Source organism: Chaetodon trifascialis, chromosome 15 (assembly GCF_039877785.1).
Source record: "Chaetodon trifascialis isolate fChaTrf1 chromosome 15, fChaTrf1.hap1, whole genome shotgun sequence".
NCBI classification, from domain to species: Eukaryota; Metazoa; Chordata; class Actinopteri; order Chaetodontiformes; family Chaetodontidae; genus Chaetodon; species Chaetodon trifascialis.
In genome coordinates this window covers 16891642-16919256 of record NC_092070.1, presented here as the reverse complement: position 1 = coordinate 16919256, position 27615 = coordinate 16891642, and the positions used below count along the sequence as shown (strand labels likewise).

Genomic DNA, 27615 nt, shown 5'->3' with positions numbered 1-27615 from the left:
CTGTCAGTCACTCTCAGTTTCAGTGTTGTCTTAAATTGCTCCTCCAGCACCTCCTCTCCTCATCCTCCAAACCCTCCAATCTGTCAGCAGGAAGCTCACTTTCCAAGTTCCAAGGCCATTCTCAGCACACACTGACAACATGCTGGGGACCCTCTGCACTCTCATCACTGCTCTAACATGTAAGGAGGCTGACTTACTGCAGCTTTCAGCTCATGTTGGATTCATCAGTCTGTGTGTTTCTCTTGACTTCATGTCATCTTGTTGTTTCCAGGTGTGAGTGGTGTGACGGTGGTGACACAGAAGCCTCCTGTTGTGGCGCTGAGGACAGGAGAGACAGCCACCATGGACTGTAACCTGGGCGCTGTGACTAACAATGCTGCTCGCTGGTACAAACAGATTCCAGGAGGAGTTACTCAGTTTGTTTTATTTTTTTATCACCCCAACAGTTCTCCCACCTATGGTTCTGGTTTCTCGTCTCCAAAGTTCACATCTACTCATCAGTCAAAATCAGATTATCGTTTGATCATCAACAATGTGGAGGAGGGAGACTCAGCAGTCTATCACTGTGCTACATGGGACAACTCTGCTAAAGAGTGGGTATCACAGTGATTTAGACTGTGACAAAAACCTCCTCACTAACTACTTCTGCTTTTTGACTCTCTGACACATGTCCACTGATAATTGAGCCACCAAACAAGCTCAGTGTAACATCCAATCATGTACAATTTGTTATGTTTAGTAAATCAAAGTTATTTTAATTTGGACCCAAGAGGCAGAAACAAAACAGCACGAGAAACAAGGGAGCTGTTCAAAAACACAAACGGTTTATTACAACCAAACAATAACCACCAAATACGACTAAAAAGACCCTAAATCCAAGAAAAACATAAATTCAACCTTAAACATAATTTCTACTACTCCGTGGCGAGCGGGTAGGACAGCAGACGACTCTGCAGATGAACTACCTAATGAAACCACAATGAGATACACACACAGAAAACCAAAGCGAGATACGCACACAGGCGACTATGAACAAACTAAATCCAAGGTTACTATGAGCACAAAGACGAAATGGCTGGAAAGTCAAGGCGAGACACGAGATAATCTGGCAGCGGGATGATGCCGCTACGCTGCTTAAATGCAGTGGAAATTAGTGGAGTCAGCCTCAGGTGCGTCGTCTGCCCACAGCACTGCCAGGCCACACCTCCACTGCAGACACAGAGGGAGAAAAAACACACAGACAACTAAGAAAAGAAAAATCATAATCACACACCATAACACAATCATTTGTTTTAGAAAATTAGAATAATTTTATTGTTTTTTCCCCCAGAATTGACAAAGGTATATATTCAAGTATGTTGCATTTATTATTTTACAGTAATAATATTATTATTAATAAACTGATTGGAGAAGTGAACCAGTAAAAACACTCCACTTTCATGCAGAATAAATTAGTTTTTGTTTTGTTTTGTTTTGTTTTGTTTTGTTTTGTTTTGTTTTGTTTTGTTTTGTTTTGTTTTGTTTTTCTTTACAGGTCAGGATTCACACCTGGTGCTGTGTTTAAATGTTCTTTATTCAACAAATGATCTGGAGGTCAGGTGGACTGCCAACATTGTGATTTGAAAAGATTGTTTTGTTTGTTCTATTTACACATAGTTAAATGTTTATGTTGACCGTTGTTCAGCTTTGTTCTGAGCTGTATGTCTATTTCTGTACGTACATTGAGGGCAACAGAAAACCAAATTCTTTGTGTGTCGAAACATACTTGGCCATTGAAGCCGATTCTGATTGTTACTGAACACTGTTTACTGCTCATACTGTAATAAACAACTGTGAGAAACCCTCAATCTGAAATCCAGCAACACCATATTTATTATGTGATCATATTTTGATTCAAACAGCACCTTAAAAAGAACATTTGTATCATCTCTGAGAATATTAACACTAATATAAACTCCTCCTCCTCCTCCTCCTCCTCCTCCTCCTCCTCCTCTCCTCAGTGTCTTTATAAGCTTCAGTCTCTCTTCTCCTCACACTCCAACCCTGCTCACCTCTCAGCTGGACAGTAAGGGACGTTTACAGCACACACTGACAACATGCTGGGGACCCTCTGCACTCTCATCACTGCTCTAACATGTAAGATATTCTTCTCATTGCTTTTATAGCTCATATTTTCACACACAAACCTTTCACTCATGGATTTTTCTCTGTTTGTTGACAGATGTTGATGCAGCGAAAGTGCTGACCCAGACGCCTGCTGTCCACACAGTTTCTCCAGGACAAGAGGTTGTTCTCAACTGCAACATTCAGAGATATGATGGATATTATGTCAGTTGGTATAAACAGGTTCCTGGTGAAGCTCCTCAGTATGTTCTGAGATTTTCCTACGGGAGCAGTTCACCCAGCTTTGGAACAGGATTCTCCTCAGACAGATTCAACTCTAAAGCCTCATCAAACACAGATTACCAGTTCATCATTAAGAGGGCAGAGGCAGGAGACTCTGCTGTCTATTACTGTGCTACATGGGACAGCTCTGCTTCTGCAGCTGTATCACAGTGATTTACACTGTGACAAAAACCTCCTCAATGAAAACTTCTGCTTTTTGAGTCTCTCGCACATTTCAACTGACAATAGACTCAAACAAACTCACTGTGCAGTTTCAAAAAAAATGTTGGGTCACTGTGTGAAACATGTATAGAAGCAGAACGTGATGAATATTCAAAATCCCACATTTTATTGAAAATAACACAAAATATGAAATGTTGAAACAGAGAAATTTCATTGTGGTCTGATCATGACATCCTCATTTAGAATTTAATGCCAGCAACAGCAGTGTCCCAAGGTTTTACAAGTCAGACTTCAGCTCTTTTGTGGTGTTCATATTTTCTTCATTGATCAAATGTTTGCAGGTGAAGCGCATCAGCAACATTGATTTGAAAACAATAATAATGTAAAAATATTTCACAGATCTCAGTTACAAGCAATTTACACACATCGATCTGAGCAGCAGCAAGATGAATCGCCCCATGGAGTCCAGACACTGTTGATGGCAGATGATGCTGATGAAATGATGAAAGTGAAGATGTGTAAAGACTGGATGTGAGGATCTGATGAGAACAGCTGATATCTTCATTGACAGCCCCTGACAATGTCAACAAAGAAACCATGCCTGAGAACAGTGAATGATCGTTTGAGAAGGGCAATAATAATAATAATAATAATAATAATAATAATAATAATAATAATAATAATAATAATAATAATAATAATAATGGAAGAAGAAGAAGAAGAAGAAGAAGAAGAAGAACGTCTTAGCGATGTTGTTTTCTTGATGTCGCAGTGCCAGCTGCTCCTCCTCCCTCTGTGTCTTGTCCCATCATCTCTGCTGATGAGGCTCATCAGTTTCATGCCGTCCATAATATCTTGATCATATAAATGGAGTCATATTTGGGAGAGCAGTCACGAGTCATCAGCATGCTGGATATACACATGTATGCATGCATATAATCTCTTCATGGTGAAAAGTAACCTATTACTTTAATCGTGAAATACTTATTCAGCACTATTTGTTCTCCAGAAATTTTTTGATGTTCATTGTTGTTTTACATAATTTTCTCTCTTGCATGTATGTAAAGTTAAATGTTTATGTTGACCTCTAGTCAGCTTTGCTCTGAGCTGTTTGTCTATTTTTGTATACGTACACTGAGAGCAACGGAAAACCAAATTCCTAGTGTGTGTAAACATACTTGGCCATTAAATCTGATTTTGATTGTTACTGAACACTGTTTACTGCTCATAGTGTAAAAAGCAAGTGTGAAAAACCATCCCTGAGAACCACCCCTGAGAATATTAACACTGATGTAAACTCCTCCTCCTCCTCCTCCTCTCCTCCTCCTCCTCCTCCTCTCCTCCTCCTCCTCCTCAGTGTCTTTATAAGCTTCAGTCTCTCTTCTCCTCACACTCCAACCCTGCTCACCTCTCAGCTGGACAGTAAGGGACGTTTACAGCACACACTGACAACATGCTGGGGACCCTCTGCACTCTCATCACTGCTCTAACATGTAAGGAGGCTGACTTACTGCAGCTTTGAGCTCATGTTGGATTCATCAGTCTGTGTGTTTCTCGCGACTTCATGTCATCTTGTTGTTTCCAGGTGTGAGTGGTGTGACGGTGGTGACACAGAAGCCTCCTGTTGTGACGCTGAGGACAGGAGAGACAGCCACCATGGACTGTAACCTGGGCACTGTGACTACCAGTGTTGCTAGTTGGTACAAACAGATTCCAGGAGGAGCTCCTCAGTTTGTTTTATATTTTTATCACAGCTTTAGTTCTCCCACCTATGGCTCTGGTTTCTCGTCTCCAAAGTTCACATCCACTCATCAGTCACAATCAGATTATCGTTTGATCATCAACAATGTGGAGGAGGGAGACTCAGCAGTCTACTACTGTCAAACATATGACAGCTCTGCTAAGGAGGAGGTATCACAGTGATTTACACTGTGACAAAAACCTCCTCACTAACTACTTCTGCTTTCTGACTCTCTGACACATGTCTACTGATAATAGAGCCACAATCAGGCTCAGTGTAACATCTCACCATGTGCGATAAGTTTTATTCAACCATTTAGATGCTCTTATTTTTTTTCCACAAGAATTGATTAATGTACATATTTGAGTATTTTTGCCTTCATACTTTTACAATGAAATACAAAACAAAAACGCATTGAAGCAATGCACCATTAAAAACACTCCACCAACATGAATAATGAAAGCAACACTCAGACAAATACTGATGATGGTTCAACACAGTTTACGTAGGAATTGGGAAAGGTGAGATGGATTGATGGTGAGCTAAGATGGAGTTTACGGTGCAGTGTGTCAGGTGAGTGAATGGCTGGCAGACAGTGGACAGAGCAGAGCTGAACAGCAGAGCAGGGAGAAGCACAGCAGGCACAGAGAGCTGAGCTGTTGGCTGGAGAGTGGACTGGTGAGATGCTGAGCAGGACAGACAGACAGAAATCACAGAGAATGAGTGAACCTGAACACAGATTAACACAGGATTAATCACAGATACAAACAACACGAGCAATCACAGAACTAGAGCTTGACTTGGCCGCAGCTTTAGCAAACTGAAGGATCTGGAGACGAGTGGCTGAAGAACCAGGGTTGATGTTGTGCAGGGTTGATGAGTTGACGGGCTGCAGGTGAGCGGCTTGGAGCAGGTGTGTCTGCTGAACAGCAATCAGGAAGTGAGGAGCAGAGGAGAGCTACGACCACAACACATCCACAGACAAACACAGAGAAACAAAGAGGGGAGCACAGGAGACACGAGGTCAGGGAGAAAACACAGGAAACACCAGGAATAACTGAACTTCATGAGTTCACAACAATATGGATTTTAAACTGTTTGCAATTTTCATTAAAAGACATTTGGATGTTGTTATTTACATTTATATACAAACTGTTGAACCTGCATTTACAAAGTGGACACAACTTGTCCCCACGTCTGTCCTCTGGTAGGCGCTACAGAGCTCTGTACACCAAAACAACCAGACACAAGAACAGTTTCTTCCCACAGACCATCACTGATGAAGAGTCAAATCAGTCACATGGTGTCAGAAACAATCACTGTACAATAACCCTGAAACACTAAACATCCACAGAACCTGAATTCTAAATGAAAGATTTCAGAGTTTCAACAGACATTTTTCTCACAAATACATATTCAATACAAACCTGAGCATGCTGCAAAAACACATGTATTCATGCATATTGTCACATCATGGTTATAAAGCAACCTGTTAATTATTCAATACTTATTCCAGCACTATTTGTCCTCCTCCTTTGAACTGACATTGTTTCATGTTAATTGTTCAAACATCACCTTAAAAAGAACATTTGTACCACCCCTGAGAATATCAACACTGATGTAAACTCCTCCTCCTCCTCCTCCTCCTCCTCCTCCTCCTCCTCCTCCTCCTCCTCCTCCTCCTCCTCCTCTTCTCCTCTCCTCAGTGTCTTTATAAGCTTCAGTCTCTCTTCTCCTCACACTCCAACCCTGCTCACCTCTCAGCTGGACAGTAAGGGACGTTTACAGCACACACTGACAACATGCTGGGGACCCTCTGCACTCTCATCACTGCTCTAACATGTAAGATATTCTTCTCATTGATTTTATAGCTCATATTTTCACACACAAACCTTTCACTCATGGATTTTTCTCTGTTTGTTGACAGATGTTGATGCAGCGAAAGTGCTGACCCAGACGCCTGCTGTTCACACAGTTTCTCCAGGACAAGAGGTTGTTCTCAACTGCAACATTCAGAGAGATGATGGATATTCTGTCTATTGGTACAAACAGGTTCCTGGTGAAGCTCCTCAATATGTTCTGGGTTTTTACTACAGCAGCAGTTCACCCAGCTTTGGAACAGGATTCTCCTCAGACAGATTCAACTCTAAAGCCTCATCAAACACAGATTACCAGTTCATCATTAAGAGGACAGAGGCAGGAGACTCTGCTGTCTATTACTGTCAAACATGGGACAACTCTGCTAAAGAGTTCGTATCACAGTGATTTACACTGTGACAAAAACCTCCTCACTAACTACTTCTGCTTTCTGACTCTCTGACACATGTCCACTGATAATAGAGCCACCAAACAAGCTCAGTGTAACATCTCACCATGTCCAATCATTTGTTTTCAAACATTTAAATAATTTGGTTTTCTTTCCAGAAGAATTGATGAAAATACATATTTAAGTATGTTGCATTCATTCATTTACAATAATAATAATAATAATATTAATATTAATATTAAACTTATTGAAGAAGTGAACCAGTAAAAACATTCCACTTTCATACAAAATAAATTAGGTTTTTTCCTCTTTCTTTACAAGTCAGGATTCACCCTATATTTTCTTTACTCACTAAATGTTCCAGGGGTCTGGTGGAGCAGCAGCATTGTGGTTTTAAGAAGAACATTTTGTTTGTTCTATTTACATGTAGTTAAACGTTTATGTTGATCTTTGTTCAGCTTTGTTGTCTTTGTTCTGAGCTGTATGTGTAAAAACCAGCCCTGATGGTGGTTTGGGTGTGGAATTGATGATTAAAAAGAGAGTGAGATAAATCTATTGTAGTTTAGCAGGTTTTTATGATCATTTATTGAGGGTGAGAGCAACTCTGACTGTGATCAAGGAGGACATGATGGACAGACTGAGATGAATCATTTATTGTTATCTCAGCTAAAACATTAAAATACACAGTTAAAAGGCTAAAAGACCAAATCTTAAGACTGAGGGCTAAAAGGCCAAAAGCCACACAGCTGTCCATGAGGAGGGCAGCGATGGCGGTGTGCGGCCTGTGCCTGTATAGCTCCACCGTGGCACTCCTGTTTCTCCTGCTTGGCTGCGCTGGCTCTCTTCCTCCAGCTTCACATGCCGGGGGCCGTCCACCTGATACGCATGAAACTCTTTGCAGTATCGTGTACAAACTTAATCAAACATCACACCGTTCTCGTTCACCAGAGTGGTGCTACAAGCCGTTAAGGATATTCACACTGGAGGCAGAGCTCCTCGATCTGCCACTGCGTGTGTGTCGCGTCAGGACACTCTGGATTTCCCTGACTGCCAGTTGGTGGTTGCCTCTTTTTCCCGTCTCTTCCTGGCGTCTCCTGCCACTTCCTGTGCTCCCTCTGTCCCTCCTCTGCACGCACTCCTCTGCACGCACTCCTCTGCACGCACTCCTCTGCACGCACTCCTCTGCACGCACTCCTCTGCACGCACTCCTCTGCACGCACTCCTCTGCACGCACTCCTCTGCACGCACTCCTCTTGTGATTGGCTAACTGTGCCAGCAATCAACTCCACAGGTGTAGGTGATCTTACCTCAAGCAACAGTCAAGGGCCGAAGTGATTCTACACCATTACTTAGACCCCGTTTACACGTCGGGAAAACGCATATGTTTTCATTGTCTTGGCCTCTCGTTTATACGCAAAAAGAGTATTTTTCATGGAAAACGATCATTTTTAAAAACTCTGTTGCCGTGTGAACAGGGTTAAACAGCGTTTTAGGTTCCGAAACGTCACAACATGCGACTGAAAATACTTAACATCATGTGAGCGAGCTATGTTTACACTCGCGCCCACAGGTTTGGCATAGTTATGATGCTGCTCGACTGCGTATTTGTTCGGTTTCATGTAAACAACAACATTTTTGAAAATGTGTGCACGATGTTATCTTTGAAAACGGATGCTTTTTACACGTACCTTAAAAGCATACAATAAAATAATAAATACAACAGTTAAAACACATCAAATTAAAGTATAAAACATACACAAAATTATTAAAAACATGCATGTAATCTATAATTTTCAAATAATCACAATAAAATCACTTCTGCCCTGTGACATCTGTATATTTCTGTGTACGTACACTAAGAGCAACAGAAAACCAAATTCCTTGTGTGTGTAAACATCATTGTGACTGAACACTGTTTACTGCACATACTGTAATAAACAACTGTGAGAAACCATCAATCTGAAATCCAGCAACATCATATTTATCATGTAATCATATTTTTTTTGGTGTTTTGACTCAAACAGCACCTTAAAAAGAACATTTGTACAACTCCTGAGAATATTAACACTCCTCCTCCTCCTCCTCCTCCTCCTCCTCCTCCTCCTCCTCCTCCTCCTCTCCTCAGTGTCTTTATAAGCTTCAGTCTCTCTTCTCCTCACACTCCAACCCTGCTCACCTCTCAGCTGGACAGTAAGGGACGTTTACAGCACACACTGACAACATGCTGGGGACCCTCTGCACTCTCATCACTGCTCTAACATGTAAGGAGGCTGACTTACTGCAGCTTTCAGCTCATGTTGGATTCATCAGTCTGTGTGTTTCTCTTGACTTCATGTCATCTTGTTGTTTCCAGGTGTGAGTGGTGTGACGGTGGTGACACAGAAGCCTCCTGTTGTGACGCTGAGGACAGGAGAGACAGCCACCATGGACTGTAACCTGGGCACTGTGACTAACTATGCTGCTAGTTGGTATAAACAGATTCCAGGAGGAGTTCCTCAGTTTATACTTTATTTTTATCACAGCGATAGTTCTCCCAGCTATGGCTCTGGTTTCTCGTCTCCAAAGTTCACATCTACTCATCAGTCAAAATCAGATTATCGTTTGATCATCAACAATGTGGAGGAGGGAGACTCAGCAGTCTATTACTGTCACACATATGACAGCTCTGCTAAAGAGGACGTATCACAGTGATTTACACTGTGACAAAAACCTCCTCACTAACTACTTCTGCTTTCTGACTCTCTGACACATGAACTAATGCTCTCTGTAACTACCCTACAGAAAAAATAAGATAATTGTGTTGTCACTGAAAAGTAGTTTAAAAGTTTACTTATACTGTAAATAAGAAATGGAATAAATAATGTAACGAGGTTATAAAAAATTAAATTTAGAACACAATATTTTTAATTAACAATTTAAATCTAACACAGAACGTAATCAAACAGAAAAAAAATAAATAAAAAACCCATCAGCACCTGTCAATCATTTTTTGTCAATCCCATTTTCTGCAGGATTGTTCTAAACATGAGTGAAACATGACAAAAGGTAAACACACAAAATATTAAACATTCCGACTCAATGTGCTGTTTCCCCGCTGCTTTTCTGACGTCAGCCAGCTCTCTCGCTCCTCTCCCCATTCGGTGAATTGAAAGTTTATTTCAACCAATCCAGAGTTAGTAATTGTTGCCGAAACATTAAAAAGGTGATCCAAGAAGGTTTTTGTCGAGTTTTATTTTGTTTTTGATGCATTTGAAGAAGTTTTTTTAAAAATGCTAGAATTACTGTTTTTTTGAATGGAGTCTGGTGGCGCAGAAACAGCGCTACAACAGCTGTTTCTGCTTAAGCAAAACAGATCTTACTCATCAACAAAGAAGTATCTCTGTATGGATTCTTTCCATAATAATGTCAGACACTTATTTGTAGGGTAGCACGGTTGCGCAAGTGGTCACACTTGTCGCCTCACAGCTAGAAGGCCCCCGGAATCCCGCTGTGGGCGCTGGTGGCGTGTCCTCCACCACGCCTTCGGTGCCTGCTGCTCGAGGAAAAAAGGGGGCCTTTCTGTGTGGAGTTTGCATGTTCTGTGTGGAGTTTGCATGAACCTAAGGTTTCCTCTTTAAATAACTCCCACTAAAAACATGCAAGAAGATCACCAAAGGAAGGAGAACCGAAGCACCGAAGGAGAACTGGTCCTCGGGCGCCGGCGTCGGCTGGCAGCTGGCAGCCCACCGCTCCTGGTCTGCCGCGGAGGATCGACAGGCCGAGGATGGGATAAATGCGGAGGAAATAATATCACGGGAAGCATGCACTGTAAAAAAAAAAAAAAGATTAGGTGACCCGACTTAACTATGTCAAGTCATCTTGTTGCTTTGACGGAGTTAATTTGAGTCAACTTATCGAGTCAAGTTTTTTTACACTTCAAAACATGAGTTCATGCAACATACAGTCTGTTGACTCAACTTCCTGTAGCAAGTAAGTTGAACTTAAAAATATTATTTGAGATAACTTTGAGATGTTGGTTGAATTTATTTTATCAAGTTCCTACAACTGTGAATCAAGTTGGCTCAACATGGAATACATAATTGATACAACTTGCGATTTGTTGACTCAACTTTCTGTATCAAGTAATGTGGACAGGAAAACATTACTTAAGAGAACTAAAAAAGATGTTGGTCGAACTTATTTTATCAAGTTAGGGCAACATTATTATTTTTTCTCATAATTTTTTGCCAAGTTACTTGAGTTTACAGAAATTGCTAGATTTCAAAATTTTAAGCAAAATAATATCTACAAAGAATCTCCATGAGAATTAGACAAACTAAATATTAACCCAAGAAAAAATAGCTGAACAGACAATTCAATAAGGACCTTTATTTAACCCCCAACAAGTCCAACTTCAAGCAGCCTTGCCTCAAAATAAGTGTCAATGGATGTCGAGACATCAAAAAAGACCTTCTTTGCGACATATTAAAAAAATAGCCCTTACACCCTCTGACACACTTTTGCTTGGGACTGCTCACAGAGTGAAATTACATTGTCCCACACATAAATAATAATAATAATATAATACATAAAAAGAAGAGCCTTCCTTTGGGGAAAAGCAATAACTCTCCCAGTTCAACAGAGTCCTTTCTGAGTGAATGTTCAGAGTTGCTGCAGTAAATTCAGTTCAATTCAATTCAACATACCTTTACACTGTAAAACCCGATAAGTTAGTTGAACTCAAACCATTTGAGGAAACCGATTGCCTTGAACCATTTAAGTTTACTAACTTAAATCAAATATTTTTCTGTAGTTGAGCTGTTTAAGTTATATGAAATCAAACATTCATTGTCATGGTAACTTGGGTAAATTAAGTTAAAATTATCATTCCACTCAGTTAATGAACTTAAAACTAATAAGTACTTTATACTTATATGTAACAGTTCAATAAACAACTTTAAAATGTGTTAACTGAATTGATCAGGATCAAATAACAAAACTTAAATGGCTCTCATGCAATTAAATGTTACCCTTTAAGTTGAGCTACTTTGTTTACCCTCACCACATTAACTATTACATTCTAGTTCTGACAACTCAGTTCATTTGAGGGAATCAATACAATTTGTTCAATTAACACAATGCAAACTCAGAATGTGCGTCACAATCAAGATTTATTTAGTTACTAAATAACCACAATCAAAACAGAGCTGCCTCTCTGAGGTCACAGTACAGGCTCGTCTTAACAGAAATGACACCATACAAATATGAATGTCCAGACAAAATAAATTCAGAGCCAGCAGATTCAAATGATCAGCTTGTTATCAAGCCACTACAGAGCTTGATAACAAGCTGATCATTTGAATCAGGTGTGTTGCAGCAGGAAAACATCTAAAACATGCAGGACAGGGGGTCTTGAGGACTGGACTTGAGAACCACTGATCTAGGACTTTATTCCAGCTCATTTTTAAGGCCAGTTGTTAAGGCCTGAGCTGCTTCCTGCCATAATACAGTCTAGGAGGATAACATGAATGAACTTGAGCTTCTCCAGGTACTGTACTTCAAATTGAGTGCATACACCAGTATCATATTACCTGAACAGTGGTAACACCATATGCATAATACAATTATTAACCATACACAACCATTTCTGTGCAAACAATATAAATCAACTGGCAGCAACAAGTTATTTTGTTGTATTACCATTTACAAACAACTACAGCCTTCCTTTGGCACTTTACTCTAGCTCATTTTTTAAGGCAAGTAGTTTAGGCCTGAGCTGCCTCCTGCCATCATCTAGGTCAAGGAGGATGACCTGGATGAACTCGAAGAAGCCACTGAGCTTCTCTGGGTACTGCAAATGCAGTGCATACACCAATGCAAACAAAAGCACCAGTGCATCTGTCCAGGATCTATGTGCCATGACCACCATGTCTTCAAGAACAATCAACACTTGCTGTGTTTGAAAGGGAACTTGAAGCACCTCCTCCTCGTCCACTACTGCCACCAGAGCCAATGCTCCCTCCTGGGCGGCTTCCAGCTCTTCCTGAAAACAGAGAAAGGGATGTGTCATGTACTGTACAATTTTACAAATCAAATTTGTTAAAGGGATGGTTTCTTTTGACATGAATCTATGACATCCCCATAATCAGTCTTGTGAATCAACAGTGACTTTCCCCCAACTGTATCCTGTGAGTGGAGTTCCGGAAAGTAAACCAATCTGTTAAATTAATCTTGCGCATGATGAGACTTAATTTGAACCACATATTAAAAAAGGAAAGTGACCCTTGCATGCTTGGATGTCAAGAACACACCTTGCATGTTCTGAACACGTCTGATGAATCCTCCTTTAAATAGTGTGGTAGGCCGACCAGGGCTGCTGTTCGAGCTGCACAGATGTCATTTTTGTCCTGTTGCATAAAGACAGGAAATGCATAGGAAATGTTAGTGTTTGCTCTTTCAACATTCAATAACATAATGCATGAAATAATTAAAAAAAACAAAAACCTGTTCTTCAAATGCCATCATAACAGCTTCCATCTTCTGTCCAAAACTGCCAGTCTTCCTCTTTTTGTAGAGCTGTAGCAGCTGAGGTGTATACTTGTCAAGTGCAGCATAGAATGTAGATGGCAGATTCAGATTTGTGATCCTATGGAATTCACTGTAGAGCTGCATGAAAAACAAAAGACATGGCAAGACAAGTTTATTTATATATCCCATTTTAAAGAGAGTTTGTCTCAATGCTCTTCACACAGCATCATTACAACATCCTCTGCCCTTTGATCCTCACATTGACAGAAGAAAAACTCTCATGACCAATCAGAGGAGGATCTCAGTGAGAGACAGGGATCCTGCTCCCAAAACGGGCAGATGTGCAATGGATGTTGTGTATAGACAAGAAAAAACAACAACAAATGATATTCAGACAAAACAACATAACATAACAAATAGAACTACTTTTTTTAACTCACTTGTGCTTCACAAAACAGTGCAGGCCATCTTTCCTTTAGTACAGCAACTGGGGGAGCTGAATTGATTATTTCTTCACGCCTGAGTGCAAAGGTGCGTTGCATATGTTGGTGGATGGATATCATGTCTCTTTCCATCGAGGACTTCTTGAACTGCTCGACAACTGCCAGCCTTTGGGTCTCAAGTGACTGCGTTGTTTCTCCATGGGGATAGTTGGGAAGGAAGTTAATTTCTCCTCTTCTGGGTCTTTTAATTCTGGCCCTGGATGCTGCACCCTCAGGGTTTGTCCTGCTACGCTTTCCTGCATTCACAGCCACATCCTTTATGCCAGCTCTGCTCAGTTTCGTTCTGTAGTTTCCCATCTTAAATCGCAAACTGTTCTGCCAGCCCTCATAGCCTCTTTCTGATCCAGTTTCTTTCAAACACGGGTGTTTGCTCACGAGAGCTTCTGCAGCCAACCCAATCTGTTTGGTACTAGGATACGCTTTGTGCTTATATATTTCAGCAGCCATTACATCCAGTATGTTGTGCTTTTGATCCCTGGTCAACCTGACAGTTTTTCCCTCTTGCATAAAGGTAGAGTTGCCCTCTTTTAGAGTATACTCAACCTCATACGAGAAACTTGGAACAACAAAGGTAGCTGGCCAACGGCAAAGCCGTTCTGGTGAGTCTGTATTATCAGACAGTAACACAGTGTCATCTGTGCTAGTTGAACTCAGATCTGACTCAATAACTCGAACTATCTTAACAGTTGCCTTTGCAGGTAAATCCTCCATGTTAACTAAATTGCAAAGGGCATTGTCAAACTCTGGGTCTTGAAACTGGAGGCGAAAGTCAAAGGCCAGATTCAACTTATCTTTCACCTCAAATATGAGGGCATTTACAGTTTCAGGACGGGAGGGCAGAATGAGCCTCTCAGCATTGACATCATCAAGAATGACCCTAAGTTTGAGAACATCACTTGCTTCCATTTCTCCAGTGTTGGGGAAGCCTGAAACATACAAAGAGAAGAAGAAAAAATATGTCAATGCTCTTGTTTCCACTAGTGGCTAAACTACTTACACATATGGGTATATTCACTGAGGACATTCTTTTTATGTTGTACAGCAAGTTAAACACACATGTAGTCCAGCTAATAATTTTCTTACTTTTAGGATGCATACAAAGAATATGAGCCTATAATTGTGGCTCACAGTAGACATCACCTTTACTCACTCTGTCACGGGTGAACTTCTCTTCATAGAAGGGTGAGGGTCCAAAGATCATCAGTGTTGCTCTTTCATTCAGTCACTGGAATGAAGTGTTTAGTTATTAGAATCAGCCTGCCTGAAACTTTGTATGCAATATGTGGCATTTGATCAGTTAGCTGACTCAGAGATTTCACAGAATGGCTTTTGCTTTTATCATCTGTTAGCTCATACAACCGCAAATGCTGAACATACCATGTCTCATAGTCTTTCAACAGAAAGAAGATGTCACTTCCAATAAGCAATATGTTTCTGATCTCTTCAAACTTGGGCAAGGCAGCATGTGACCCACTACATACAAACATGCCTACAACAAAGGTTGTGCCTTGAATGGTTGCCTGTTTTGTGCCATATACACTGCTGCCGTCTGTGATGCTTGACAGTACTGGGTGTGTATCAATAGGCAATGACTCAATAAATATGGATTGCACGTTTGAAGTCTGTACTGGTGGCTTGAAAAATCTCTGTGATGACAGGTAGAAGGCCATCATGTTTTGGTGTCTCTCTGCCAAGGTTTTTAATACATTTTTGTAGTTGTTGGTGTCACGAACTATTTTCTTAAAAACCTTGTGCTTCCCCTCAAATCTCATTGCCCAGAGATGCACAAGAGGGCCAAAGCACTTTATGAGAAAAGGATAGTGTTCGATGTAATGATGCTTTGGTCGCAATCTTAAGTTGGGGAACACTTCCTGAAGGAGTTGCCTGTGATCTAAAATCTTGCTGGCCATGTACTGAATTGTATCATCTGTGAAACTATGACAAACAGCAAGCTCAACGATATCTTTTAGTTCCATTAGGACCTCCCATATTTTGTCCCCTTCTGGCACTCTGAAGCCAATGAGAACAGGTAACAGTCTAAGAAGAGTATGGTTCTCGTGCCCATTTCCACCAATTGTTCCCCGAGAAGCAAAATTTTGAGGAACTGGGTGAGGACGGTCAACCTTATCAGAATGCTGGTAGGGAAAACAGAGAATTGCTTTATTCAGCTCCTCCAACGTGAAATATTTTTTTGAAATCAAACCTTTCAAGCAGTGTGCCAGCTCCACGGGGACCACTCCTTCAAACAAATCGTGGAGGACATCTGGCGGAAATCCTGTAATGGGATGGAAGAAGGAGAGATGGTCAGACAGAACGCAACTCCGTTTTACACCATAATTGTCCTCAGTTTCATTTGTCTGTAATTCTTGAACCAGATAATCATGGGAATCTTTTCTTCTCATTTCAAATCCACCAGTCACTGCATCCGAGTTCTGCATTTCTGTCTGGGTGGCAAGGCAGAATCTGCAGAAATAGGTTGACCTGAAACTCTCATTAAAACCAGCTAGCCCATGGGCTGCAAGGTTATCGGCCACAACAGAGTAGACTGTGCCTTTGAGACAGTCACCAAATGTTTCAATGTAGACACCCACTTCTTCAAGTGTTTTGAGGTCAGCCAAGAGGGGTGCAAAAACCTTTTGATATCCAAACTGTCGTACATCATTTGAGTTGCACAAAAGAGCCAGCTGGGTAGAATGGAGGACTGAGCGATACTTAGCTGGTATATTAGCCAATGTCCAGTACACACCACATACTTTGTGAATTTTTTTTGACGTTCCGAGAGGGTTTGCAATTTCGAAATCATCAACATAGAGAATTATTGATAATTTATCACCCTCATCTGAAAGAAGCTGATTTTCCCGATAGTGGGAGCCATCACAATGGGAAAAGTACTGTCCAGGCACATGTGGTGTGCTTTCTTTCACTTTTTCATGTACATCACGTTTTTGCAACAACTGCTGTAAGGATGTAAGAACAGGCACATACATGTAGGTGTGCTGTGATGACTCAATTAGGTATTCAACAGGCTTAACATATGGAATTTTCCTCAACGTAAGATTTTCTCCTCTTAGCTGTTGACAGCGGTCCCTCAGAGGTAATAGATTTGTGTAGAACATTGCTCTCTGAAACTGCCTGGACAATCTCACTTACAAGTGAGTCAGTGAAAGTGCAGTCATGTTTTTTCAGTATTTTGATCACAGCTTCTCTGACGATTGGTTCTGACAGTGAAAACAACTCATCAATGTGGTCAATAATTTCCTGTATTGCCATCTGTGATACATGAAGAATTGTTTGCATTTTCAAAAAGAAAGCAGCCAGATTGTACTGTAACTGCTCTGCTAATCCCTCAGTGCTGATACCTGTTACTGGGGCAGCATCATCATCACCACCATCATCATGTGATTGCTCCACAGAGTCACGTTCCAGGTCACTATGGGAAACATCTGGAACACTTTGCACTACAACTGCTACATCATAGTCTGATGCATTTTGATGCTCTCTGCATTTGTGTGCATTGTATGTGGAGTAAACATTTGTTTTAAACTTACAAGCCGTAAATGGACAAGGTACCATTTCCTTTTTCCTTAAATGTCCCCTTAGATGAATGTACATTTCCCTCTCAACAAATGGCTGTTTAAATTCACAAACAGGGCAATGAAATGCTCGATCAGTCATCAAATCAGGACTATCACCACCTACCACTCTTCTAGCTGAATGACTTCGGGACAAATGGACTTTGAGTGAATTGAAAGTACTAAATGTACACATGCAACTGGTGTACAGGCAAGGTAGAGGTGAAACCGTCGAAAATTGGCCATGGTTGAGTCTGTAATGTCTCAGTAACTGTATTTTAGAGCAGCTGGAAAACGAACACAGCTTACATTTCCACATATTTAAAGCAAACAATCTATCTTGAAGTTGGCTGAGTATGGGTAAACTCGTTTTTTCTGTCCACTGTAGAACTAAGTTGTCTGTTTTTTTCTTTTTTTCTCCCTCACTGAAGCGCCAAATGGAGTCTGGGCTCTGCTTAATCAATTTCAGGGTTCTTACATTAACGTTACAATAACGTTCCTACATGGAAGCCCTGGAAACTAACACACATATATACATACAACTAACATATGCTGTACACTGGCACTCGGCAGCCGTCGTTCTTCAACAGGTTTCAAAAAATCACGACGGTTATTTTTTTTTAATCAAGCTAGGCTATGGCTAGGACTCTGCATAAAGTTTGAAATGCTAATAACCCGCACACCAGCGCATACGCATATACTTAAGTCAAACAGCCTGACAAACAAAGAGCTTGCTCAACAAACGTACCAAATAAGAAATATATCGCAAGAAAGTGAAGTTACCTGGTGAGAAGCAGAGCTCAGGTGGGGCTGAGAGGAGAGCAGTGCAGCCGCAGTCGTTAGCGCCACTTCCTCTGATTACGCCGCCAGATATCCAATCAGGCTTCGGTCCCAGGGTCCGCGGCGTCGGTTCAAAACATACATAAAAAAATAGGCTGACGCAGTTGATGGCGGAGTTATCCAGGTGCCGTCTTAAACACACATAGTTTGACTGCTTCAAGTGTGGAAAAAGACAGCGTCATAGAGACAACCTACACACACTGCCACTATAGTTGCTATCACTCAGCACAAACTCCGCTAGCTCAATGCTAACATATAATGTAAAACGCCATAGACGGGCTAACGAATTAGCATCGCTATTGCCATTTGACAGCAACCAGACAGCAATAGTAGTAAAGCATAATTCTGTAGAACTGTGAATGTGTCACTTTATACAGTGAGAGTTTTAATATTTTTCATGCGAGAAAGACGCTGTTTAGACCCAAGTCTGTGAGCCAGTTTATCCAGATAGCACTAATTGGGAAACTTACTTCAACGTTTTGAAAGAATTGTAGAGCCACTGTGGGTGGTCCCCAGCAGCAGCAGCAGAGTCTGTTGAACCTATCGTCCGGCCGGTCCGGACCATTCCGACCAGTGTCATCCCAAGGGAGGAAAATGAGTGGAATAACGTATCTGCACTGCGCGTTTACTGCTGGTTGAATTCCATTCAGGAGGTAAATGTTTGATGGAATGATGACTGTGGCAGTATTTTTTTCTGAATTAAAAGTGAAGAAGAGCAGTGCTGTGTTGGCTATTATGTACAGAAATCACCAAATAAATGTTTTAACTGGTCGCTCTACGTGAATTCTTTATTGGTTAACATAGTTATGGTACAAGGCAAAGATGATTATTGACAGGACTTAAATTTCTTTATAACCCTAATGGTGTTAACTTAATCAAAATGAGTTGGGAGAATGAACAGAGTTGCATCACCAACACTTGAATGCTCCAAAACGTTAAGTTCACTTAAAGCAACCGAGTTATTACGTCAATATTTCACTTTTGAGTTGGTTAAATTTATGTGAATGAGTTACCGTGACTTTTTTCAAAGTTTGAGTTACTGTAACTCTTTTCTTTTATTAACATGTACTGTTAGGTTTTACAGTGTATTTGTCCCGCAAGGGGAAATTCCAATGTACAGCAGCACCAGTAAAAGATAGAATTAGGTAAAAAACAGCAAGTATATACAAAAGATTGTAATAAAAATAAGCATTATATAAAAATAAGCATTATCAAATTATAAATTGTATTTGCGGACTGTTAGGTACAGGATGAATTGCAGACTATTGCACCAGCTATTGCCCAGATTATTGTACAGATCATTTACAAATGATTTACAGATAAATGCACAGATTATTGCACTAGTTTTTGCCCAGATTACTGCACAGGTAATTTACAGATGATTTACAGATAAATTATCAAAAAATTACTTTCAGCAGTTCTTGTTGTGTAGTCTGACAGCTGCAGGAAGGAATGACCTGCGATACCGCTCCTTCACACACTTTGGATGTAGCATCCTATCACTGATGGAGCTCCTCAGTGCAGTGAGTGTGTGTTGGAGTGGGTGGGAGTCATTGTTTGTCATGGAGGACAGCTTGGCTGTCATCCTCCTCTCCCCCCCAAATTGCAAAGAGTCATAAAAACAAACAAAAAAAACGTATCTGAGAAACTTGCTCAAAATGTTGAAAATGAAAACATTCAAACATTACTGAAATGTCCACTCTCTTGACAATTTCTCTAGAACATCACATGGATTAGTGTTCCTCCAAACAGAGCAATAGAAATAAGTAAGAAAATGAAAACACGGTGGACATATAATGGGCAATTAGTGTGCGTTGGTTCAGCGAGGGGAAACACTTGCAGGACCACCTCATTGAGGGGCAGTTGCCCCAAACAGCACAGCCTACACTGAAGTGAAGTAACCCTGTACAGAAAGAAAGAAAGAAAGAAAGAAAGAAAGAAAGAAAGAAAGAAAGAAAGAAAGAAAGAAAGAAAGAAAGAAAGAAAGAAAGAAAGACAACCATTATCAGCACAAAACACACTAAGTTCAGTTTCCTTATTGTGTATGTGTATTTTTAGATGTGCAAAATACTGTGCATCACCACAAGTCTCTGAAAAATTGCACAGTTCACAATTTAAAGCTTTCAGATTTTAATGTATCCTAACATGAAATAAACACGACTTTATTATAAAGTGGACACACTTGGCCATGTCACTCATCTGAATGGTAAGTGATTACATTGTAAAAACAGAAGCCACATGGCACAGCACTGACAAGACAGCGAGAAAAGAGAGCTTCTCATGAGTGATGTGTGTACCATTACATTTTGTATCCATGGCAACGCACAGCGGTGGCAGCCATAGACATAATATACGTAGACGCCTCATTACGTGCTGGAGCATAATCAGGCATCGCCGCCATCTTGGGTGGGTCTCCGCTAGCACCAGAGCCAACCAAAGTCAACGTAAAGAGAGCAACTATGCCCCTATTTTATTTATTTATTTTATTTTATTTAGCTTCCCAGCCCCAGTTGCAAGCTTAACAGGGTAGTGTAAGACGCTGGAATGATCTGGAATTTTAAAGCTTACTTTTCCAGGCCAATGAAGTGCCGAGTTCTCACCCTCTGAAATGCACATCGCCTCTCCTTAATCCTAAAAACACTCATTGTGAAAAACTTTCTCTCTGCTTATCTCTGGTTCTCGGTTGCTGTTGTCTCTTGCTGTCGGACGCGCACCGGAAGTATTGCCCGGAAGTACTGCCCCGCACACTCAAGTTCAAAGGTCAACGGTCGCCATATTGTGCACAGAGCGAAACGGGGTGCTTTTCATTACATAAATTGGTCTCCTCGTCTCCTCCCCTCGCTTCCTCTCCTCGCATCTTAGCTCCACCCAGCGAGGACATGAAAGAGGGATGCGAGGAAGGGACGTGAGGACGTAGGAAACGAAACTCCGAAATGAAAAATCCTCGCTCCACAGCGTCAGTCCGAAGCGACGTCAATTACTGATGACATTTGCACAGCTGTAAAAGCTGTAAAACGTGATATTATGGTCAGATCTGCAGACTGTTCTACTCCTGATTGCTATTGATGAGTTTTCAATTATATGCCGTTAGAGGCATAACAGAGGACGGGTGTATGGTAGATTAAACCAACAGCCTTGTAGCCTTGCTTTAAAAAACTGTAATATACCAAGAATTTTCATTAATTTCTTGGTGACAGATACAATTGTTAAAAGGACACAGTTGAAACAAGAATCAAGATTACATTTGTGAAGACCTGCTCCCGCCATGATTCATTCGTGTGCCACATACGACACACCCCTTAAATAATAAAAGACTTCCGCGTAGGCTACACCGGTGTATCCTCACTCTGATCTCCTTCAGAAGCCTCCTCTCTCCTCGCTCCTCGTCTCCTTCAGGTGCATTTAAGCAATTGGAAGATCCTTCATCATGGCGGAGGGGAAACGACTTCCGGGTCGACGAAGGAGAGAGGAGACGAGGAGGCACAATTAAATGCAATGAAAAGCACCCTAGGAAGCGTCAGTCAATGAGGCGTCTACGTATATTATTTCTCTGGTGGCAGCTGCCAGATGGAGATCAGACCCGGGTTTTTTTGGTCCATAGGAAAGGAGCTATATGCCGATCTCTAGCGGGTCGACTAGCATTAAAAAACCCGCATCGACCCCGCTTATTTCATTGGGGAAGCGGCTCATAGTTACCGGGCTGACACGTTGTTTTTTTTTTTTTTTTTTTTTAATTTAAACTCGGTCGACCCGCTTTCAAACGGCATAGGGCTCCTTTCCCACTGGCCAAAAAACCCACACGCAGCCGGTGGGCCGTTCACCCCCACTGCTACGCGTTGCCATGGATACAGAGTGTAACGGCACACATGAAAACAATCACCTCTAACTACGTGTTTATACAGCATCTAACTCTACATAAAAAATATCCATACACTACGGCAGAGGTCAGTGTTTTTCAACTCCTCTTCCTCGTGGAACATAAGTTGCTCTGTTATTTCGCTGCCTTGTCAATCCTGTGCCAGGTTGTTTGAGTGCGAGCAAAGCCTCTTGTACAAGTGGCAACGTCACGTATATTAGCGGGTTGATCCAGGTATAATATTCCCACAGTTGACACATTTTGCCGTAATAATAAAGACAAGTGGCGCACTGTTTCACTCCTATAAGAGTACACTGTCGGTGCCGAATACTTGTTACAGTCGAATATGAGGCTCAACCCTACATTAACTTGCTGTTTCACTCTGGCGGCGCTAGCTAGCTAGCGCTACATGCTAAAGTATTTACGAAAAAGAACGAACATGAAACATTCATCACAGGTTTAATATCTTGACATATCATTTGAAGTGGAGAGACATTAGATGACCAATGCACATTACCAACAGATGAACTAACTAAGCTAAAATAATTTTAAATGTACTTACTGGACAGCTCGGCTCCGAGGTAAAAAGATGGCAGTCGGCTCGGATTTAAAGTTCAACACTGCGCGTGACGTCACATTGCGGGCGCATGCGTGTTGGTTGAAAGGCCCACATACGTATTTGCTGAAGTTAACTGAATGGATTATCATGGGTTTTTAATGAGTTTCCGCGCTTTTTTCAAGTTGAAGTTGTTTGAACTCTTCTTACTTTGTTGTAATGGGTAGAGTTCTCTCAGCTTGACAGCAATAGTCCTTCTGACTAAAAGCCCAAATCACATTTGAATAACATGCCTAAAACTCAGTGATAGTTTATGATCTATTTGTAAAATCTACGGAGAAATATAACTGTTTTTGACAGTGTGGCAGTCGCTTTCGTCCGGACGCTGCGGGGCTCGCCAAACCGCAGTCAAAAATCTACAAATTTAAAGTTATCTCGCTTTTTCTCCAAAGTCTGCGTCGGTCCGCGCGTTTCGATCTGAGAAAGTAATCAGTATGCTCTGTTGAGTAATTCGGCTTAAAGAATTTACCATGAGAAGGTTTTTAAAGTGTTTTTTCAGTGCTTCATCAATTGCTTATTAGATCAGGCGAATTGAACTGCGTTCGTCTATGGCTCATCGAAGCTATGGCTTGTTGGGTGCTTCTTGACATTAACGGATCATCATTGTAGCGTCTTAGCTGACATATTTCTGTTCTATATTTGTTTTATTTTGTATGGGGCAGCAATCTCTCCACATAATTGGCTGTTCAAGGTCAATTATAGGTAGGGTTGCCACCCGTCCCGTAAAATACGGAGTCGTCCTTTAATTGACAATTAAATGTTGGGACGCGATTTGTTCCGTATTTTCACAAATGTCCAATACACATGTCTGTCACACACACACACACACACACACACACACACACACACACACACACACACACACACACACACACACACACACACACACAGAGGAAATACTAAGGCCAGCAGGAGGGGATCTGTGAGGGGATCGTCATTGGTGTTTCTATGGTGAATGTGGGCGGGTTGCTGAGCTATTGACCGGCGTAACCACGCAGTTAGTTTCACCGCTCCGTCTCATGAATGAGCAGATGACTCTCGTGAGCTGCCTGAAGTGTTATTTTCCTGTTTTATTTGCATTTCGTCCTTTTATGAGAGCTGAGGACAATAGCAAGCAGAAAAAAGGCTGAAAAAGTGTTTTCAACAGAGGAGTTTCTCCGTATGCTTGGACGAGATAACGGTACTCTGCTCAGATGCGCCTAAATGAGCGCGTGTGTTACATCTGTACGACTGCTCGGGTTCATTCTCAGCATGTACTTTTGCACAGTCACCTTTTCCTCCAGTAAAAATTCAACCACATACATTGAACGGAGTGGACTTCATTTTTGTTATGACGATGCTACAATCATGGCAGGCCCCTATAGACCTATATGCGCAGCATTTTTTTTTTTTTTTTAATGACGGTACCGCCCAACCCTACATCCCACCATGTCCAATCATTTGTTTTAGTAATAATTTTGTTTTCTTTCCACAAGAATTGACAAAGATAGATATTTATAAGTATGTTGCATTCATTCTTTTACACTAATAATATTAATCATAAAAAACTTGTTGAAGAAGTGGACCAGTAAAAACATTCCTCCCTCATCCAGAATAAATTAGGATTCACACCTGGTGCTGTGTTCATAGTTTCTTTACTCACAAAATGTTCTGGCGGACCGGCAACATTGTGGTTGTAAAAAGATTGTTTTGTTCGTTCTATGTAAGGATAGTTAAATGTTTATTTTGACCTTTGTTCAGCGTTGTTCGGAGCTGTATCTCTATTTCTTTGTACATACTTTGAGAGCAACAGAAAACCAAATTCCTGGTGTGTAAACATGATTGTTACTGAAAACTGTTTACTGCTCATACTGTCATAAACAAGTGTGAGAAACTATCAATCTGAAATCCAACAACATCATATTTATCTTATCTTATATTTATTTATGTGATCATATTTTCTTTGTCTTTTGACTCAAACCTTTAGAAGAACATTTGTACCACCTCTGAGAATATTAACACTGATGTAAACTCCTCCTCCTCCTTCTCCTCCTCCTCTTCCTCCTCCTCTCCTCAGTGTCTTTATAAGCTTCAGTCTCTCTTCTCCTCACACTCCAACCCTGCTCACCTCTCAGCTGGACAGTAAGGGACGTTTACAGCACACACTGACAACATGCTGGGGACCCTCTGCACTCTCATCACTGCTCTAACATGTAAGATATTCTTCTCATTGCTTTTATAGCTCATATTTTCACACACAAACCTTTCACTCATGGATTTTTCTCTGTTTGTTGACAGATGTCGATGCAGTGATCGTGCTGACCCAGACGCCTGCTGTCCACACAGTTTCTGCAGGACAAGAGGTTGTTCTCAGCTGCAACATTCAGAGATACGATGGAAATTCTGTCCGTTGGTATAAACAGGTTCCTGGTGAAGCTCCTCAGTTTGTTCTGAGATTTTCCTACGGGAGCAGTTCACTCAGCTTTGGAACAGGATTCTCCTCAGACAGATTCAACTCTAAAGCCTCATCAAACACAGATTACCAGTTCATCATTAAGAGGGCAGAGGCAGGAGACTCTGCTGTCTATTACTGTCAAACATGGGACGACTCTGCTGATGCAGCTGTATCACAGTGATTTACACTGTGACAAAAACCTCCTCACTAACTACTTCTGCTTTCTTACTCTCTGACACATGAACTAATGCTCTCTATAACTACTCTACATGAGACTTTAAGAAATTACAAACCAGCATCATCAATCTGATCTTGAAAAACCAGTGTCATACAAACATTTTGTCCAAATCTCTCTCAACAGTGAAATTGATGAGATAATTCAGCATTTATTGTTTTCTGCTTTTCATTTAATTCTTTTCATTTGCACGATACAGTAAAAACACCAACGACTGATAAACAAAGATAAACAGAGAATTTCGTTCTTACTGTTGGGGATAAATATATGTGGTCAATATCTGTATTGATCAGTGGAAATGATGAATCACTTCTGTTTGTGGTCTCAGAGACTCCGTCTGTGAAACCAGATTAAATACAATGGATTTGAATCAGGTCCATCTGTGTGATTGGTGCTGTCAGCACTTTTTATGCAGCATTTCACCTCCCAAACATCAAATCAGTCTCCAGAAGTTCATGTTATTGCAGTTTTATAACAGTCTGTTCATAAGAGGTCTAACAGGGAGTTTGACCTCTCTGACGTTTAATTGACCTCAAACATCAGAAATGTCACCATGTGTCAAAACATCTTTCACTTTTCTACATATTGAGTTTTAATGAGGTCATAAGAAGAACATATTGAGTATATTTGCACATACAGCAGTGGGTCTGTGGGTCTCCAACAACGTCAACAAAACACAGGGTGAACACTGTTACAGGACAAAATCCACAGCCTGATAAGTTCAGTACAGCAGGAGCCATTTTTGTGAGTCATTATGTCTCTGACATTATATCAACTGCTTTGGTTAAATCTGATCGTTTGAAGACGACTTTTGGCTGCAGCAAGTTAAACAGAAAATGACTGTTATCCCATCCCTGCAGTCAATAACAGCCAACCAAGTTCAGCTGCATTGTCTGAATGATGTTTCTCATTAGCATTGGACTGAATTGACTGATGATATCTGGACTTTGAACATGTCCAGCGTGAAAACAAAAGGATGCAGCAGAAGACTGAGAATCAGTCCTCAAGTCCAGCAGTGTCTGTGAGCAGAAGCAGACTGATGAAGTGAATGAGATGTTGACAGTGAAAGTTGGTCTCAACAGGATGTTTCAGTTCCACTCCCCTCATCAGTGAGAGTCAGGAGGTTTTTGTACGGCCATGTGTACAAACTGAATCACTGTGGTATTCGGACAAGGCACCAAGCTGACTGTGACAAGTAAGTACTTTTTAACTGATCACAAAACAAGACAGATTCTCTGTTTCTGAGTCAAATTCAGTCAAAATCATCAATTCATATCAGGCTGACTGTTTAGAAAGTCAAACATGTTGTTGAGTGAATTTCACTTTGACTTCTTTTCATCTGCTTTGATGCCAGACTGTGTCTTTGAGGACAAAGTAAAGATCTGCTAATGATCAAAATATGTTCAATGATATCTACAAATACTCTGAAGTGTTTTGATGGCTGAGCAATTTTAACATTTCGGCAAAATCTGTAAAAAATATATTTTATATTTTCAAGACTGATGACACTTTTGTATCATTGTAAAACCAAATGCTAAATAATCTGTCAAATGTAATTTATTCTGTCATATCAACACTAAATTATTGAGTTTATTCATGTTTACTGACTAATCTTCCCAAGTTTAGGGAGTTTTTTCATATAAATGAACATAGTTTTTCTCTCGATGATTAGACAGACAACAGCAAAACAGCTAAATGACCACTGATTTACTGTTGTGCCATTTGTGAGACACAGAAAGTGACTTCATGAATTTGTTCAACATAAAAATGATCCTGAATGAATCCAAATATTTCTCAGTTTGTAACTGATAGACTTTGTTTGAAACAGGAAGAGTGCTCATATTTTAGGTGATGATTTCAAAATGTTTTCACTCATTTAAAAAGCTTCTTCACTTCTTCACTGTGTCTGTTGTATTGTTGAAGAAAACAGGTCAATAATCTGCTGCTGTCATGCTTTGTATCAGTGATTCGATTTGGAGTTATTTGATGAATGTCCTTCATGTATTTTCAGGCTCCAGCCTCCCTCCTCCTGTCCTCACAGTCTTCCCTCCGTCCCGTGCTGAGCTCCAGTCCAACAAAGCCACTCTGGTCTGTCTGTCCAGTCAGTCTGTGCCTTTTGCAGATGTGAGCTGGTTGTCTGGTGGGAGTCCAGTGAGCAGCGGGATCTCCACCAGCACCGCTGTTCAGCAAGCAGACCAGACTTTCCGAATCAGCAGCTCTCTGGCCATCCAGACGTCAGACTGGGACATGGATAAGGTTTACACATGTAAAGTGTCTTTGGGCTCCCAGACTTCAGAGAAAGACATCAACAAGTCCCACTGTCCCACTCAAGAATAGCAGAGGAGCAGAATGAGCATTTCAAAGCTGCTTCTTTACTCTTTGTGCTCTTTGCTCATGACAAGGTTGACATGTTAGAAAAGATGTGTCTGCATGCTTGTAATAAATGTTGTGACAGTGAGGTGGAGGTGTTGTATCAG

At 40.9% G+C, this 27615-nt stretch overlaps 1 protein-coding gene and 1 long non-coding RNA gene across 2 annotated transcripts; one reads left to right on the top strand and one right to left on the bottom strand.

The window, feature by feature from the left end:
• The first annotated feature begins 139 nt into the window (after positions 1 to 139).
• On the top strand, positions 140 to 27566 carry LOC139343398 (immunoglobulin lambda-1 light chain-like). The gene is made up of 4 exons (XM_070981046.1): positions 140 to 179; positions 272 to 596; positions 26299 to 26333; positions 27150 to 27566. The coding sequence occupies exons 1-4, from the start codon at positions 140 to 142 to the stop codon at positions 27473 to 27475; spliced, it is 726 nt and encodes a 241-aa protein (XP_070837147.1). The 3' UTR covers positions 27476 to 27566.
• Positions 12863 to 14076, bottom strand: LOC139344173 (uncharacterized). Its single transcript, XR_011603135.1, has 3 exons — positions 13523 to 14076; positions 13059 to 13220; positions 12863 to 12961 (listed from the first exon to the last, which is right to left on the bottom strand). It is a non-coding gene; the product is annotated as an uncharacterized lncRNA (long non-coding RNA).
• Positions 27567 to 27615: the final 49 nt, after the last annotated feature.

Bases quoted from the DNA above. Each gene is read 5' to 3' on its own strand.
- LOC139343398 (XM_070981046.1), top strand. From the start codon at position 140: ATGCTGGGGACCCTCTGCACTCTCATCACTGCTCTAACAT. The intron at 180-271 runs GTAAGGAGGCTG...TGTTGTTTCCAG, and splicing joins TCTCATCACTGCTCTAACAT to GTGTGAGTGGTGTGACGGTG. The intron at 597-26,298 runs GGTATCACAGTG...CTGAATCACTGT, and splicing joins GACAACTCTGCTAAAGAGTG to GGTATTCGGACAAGGCACCA.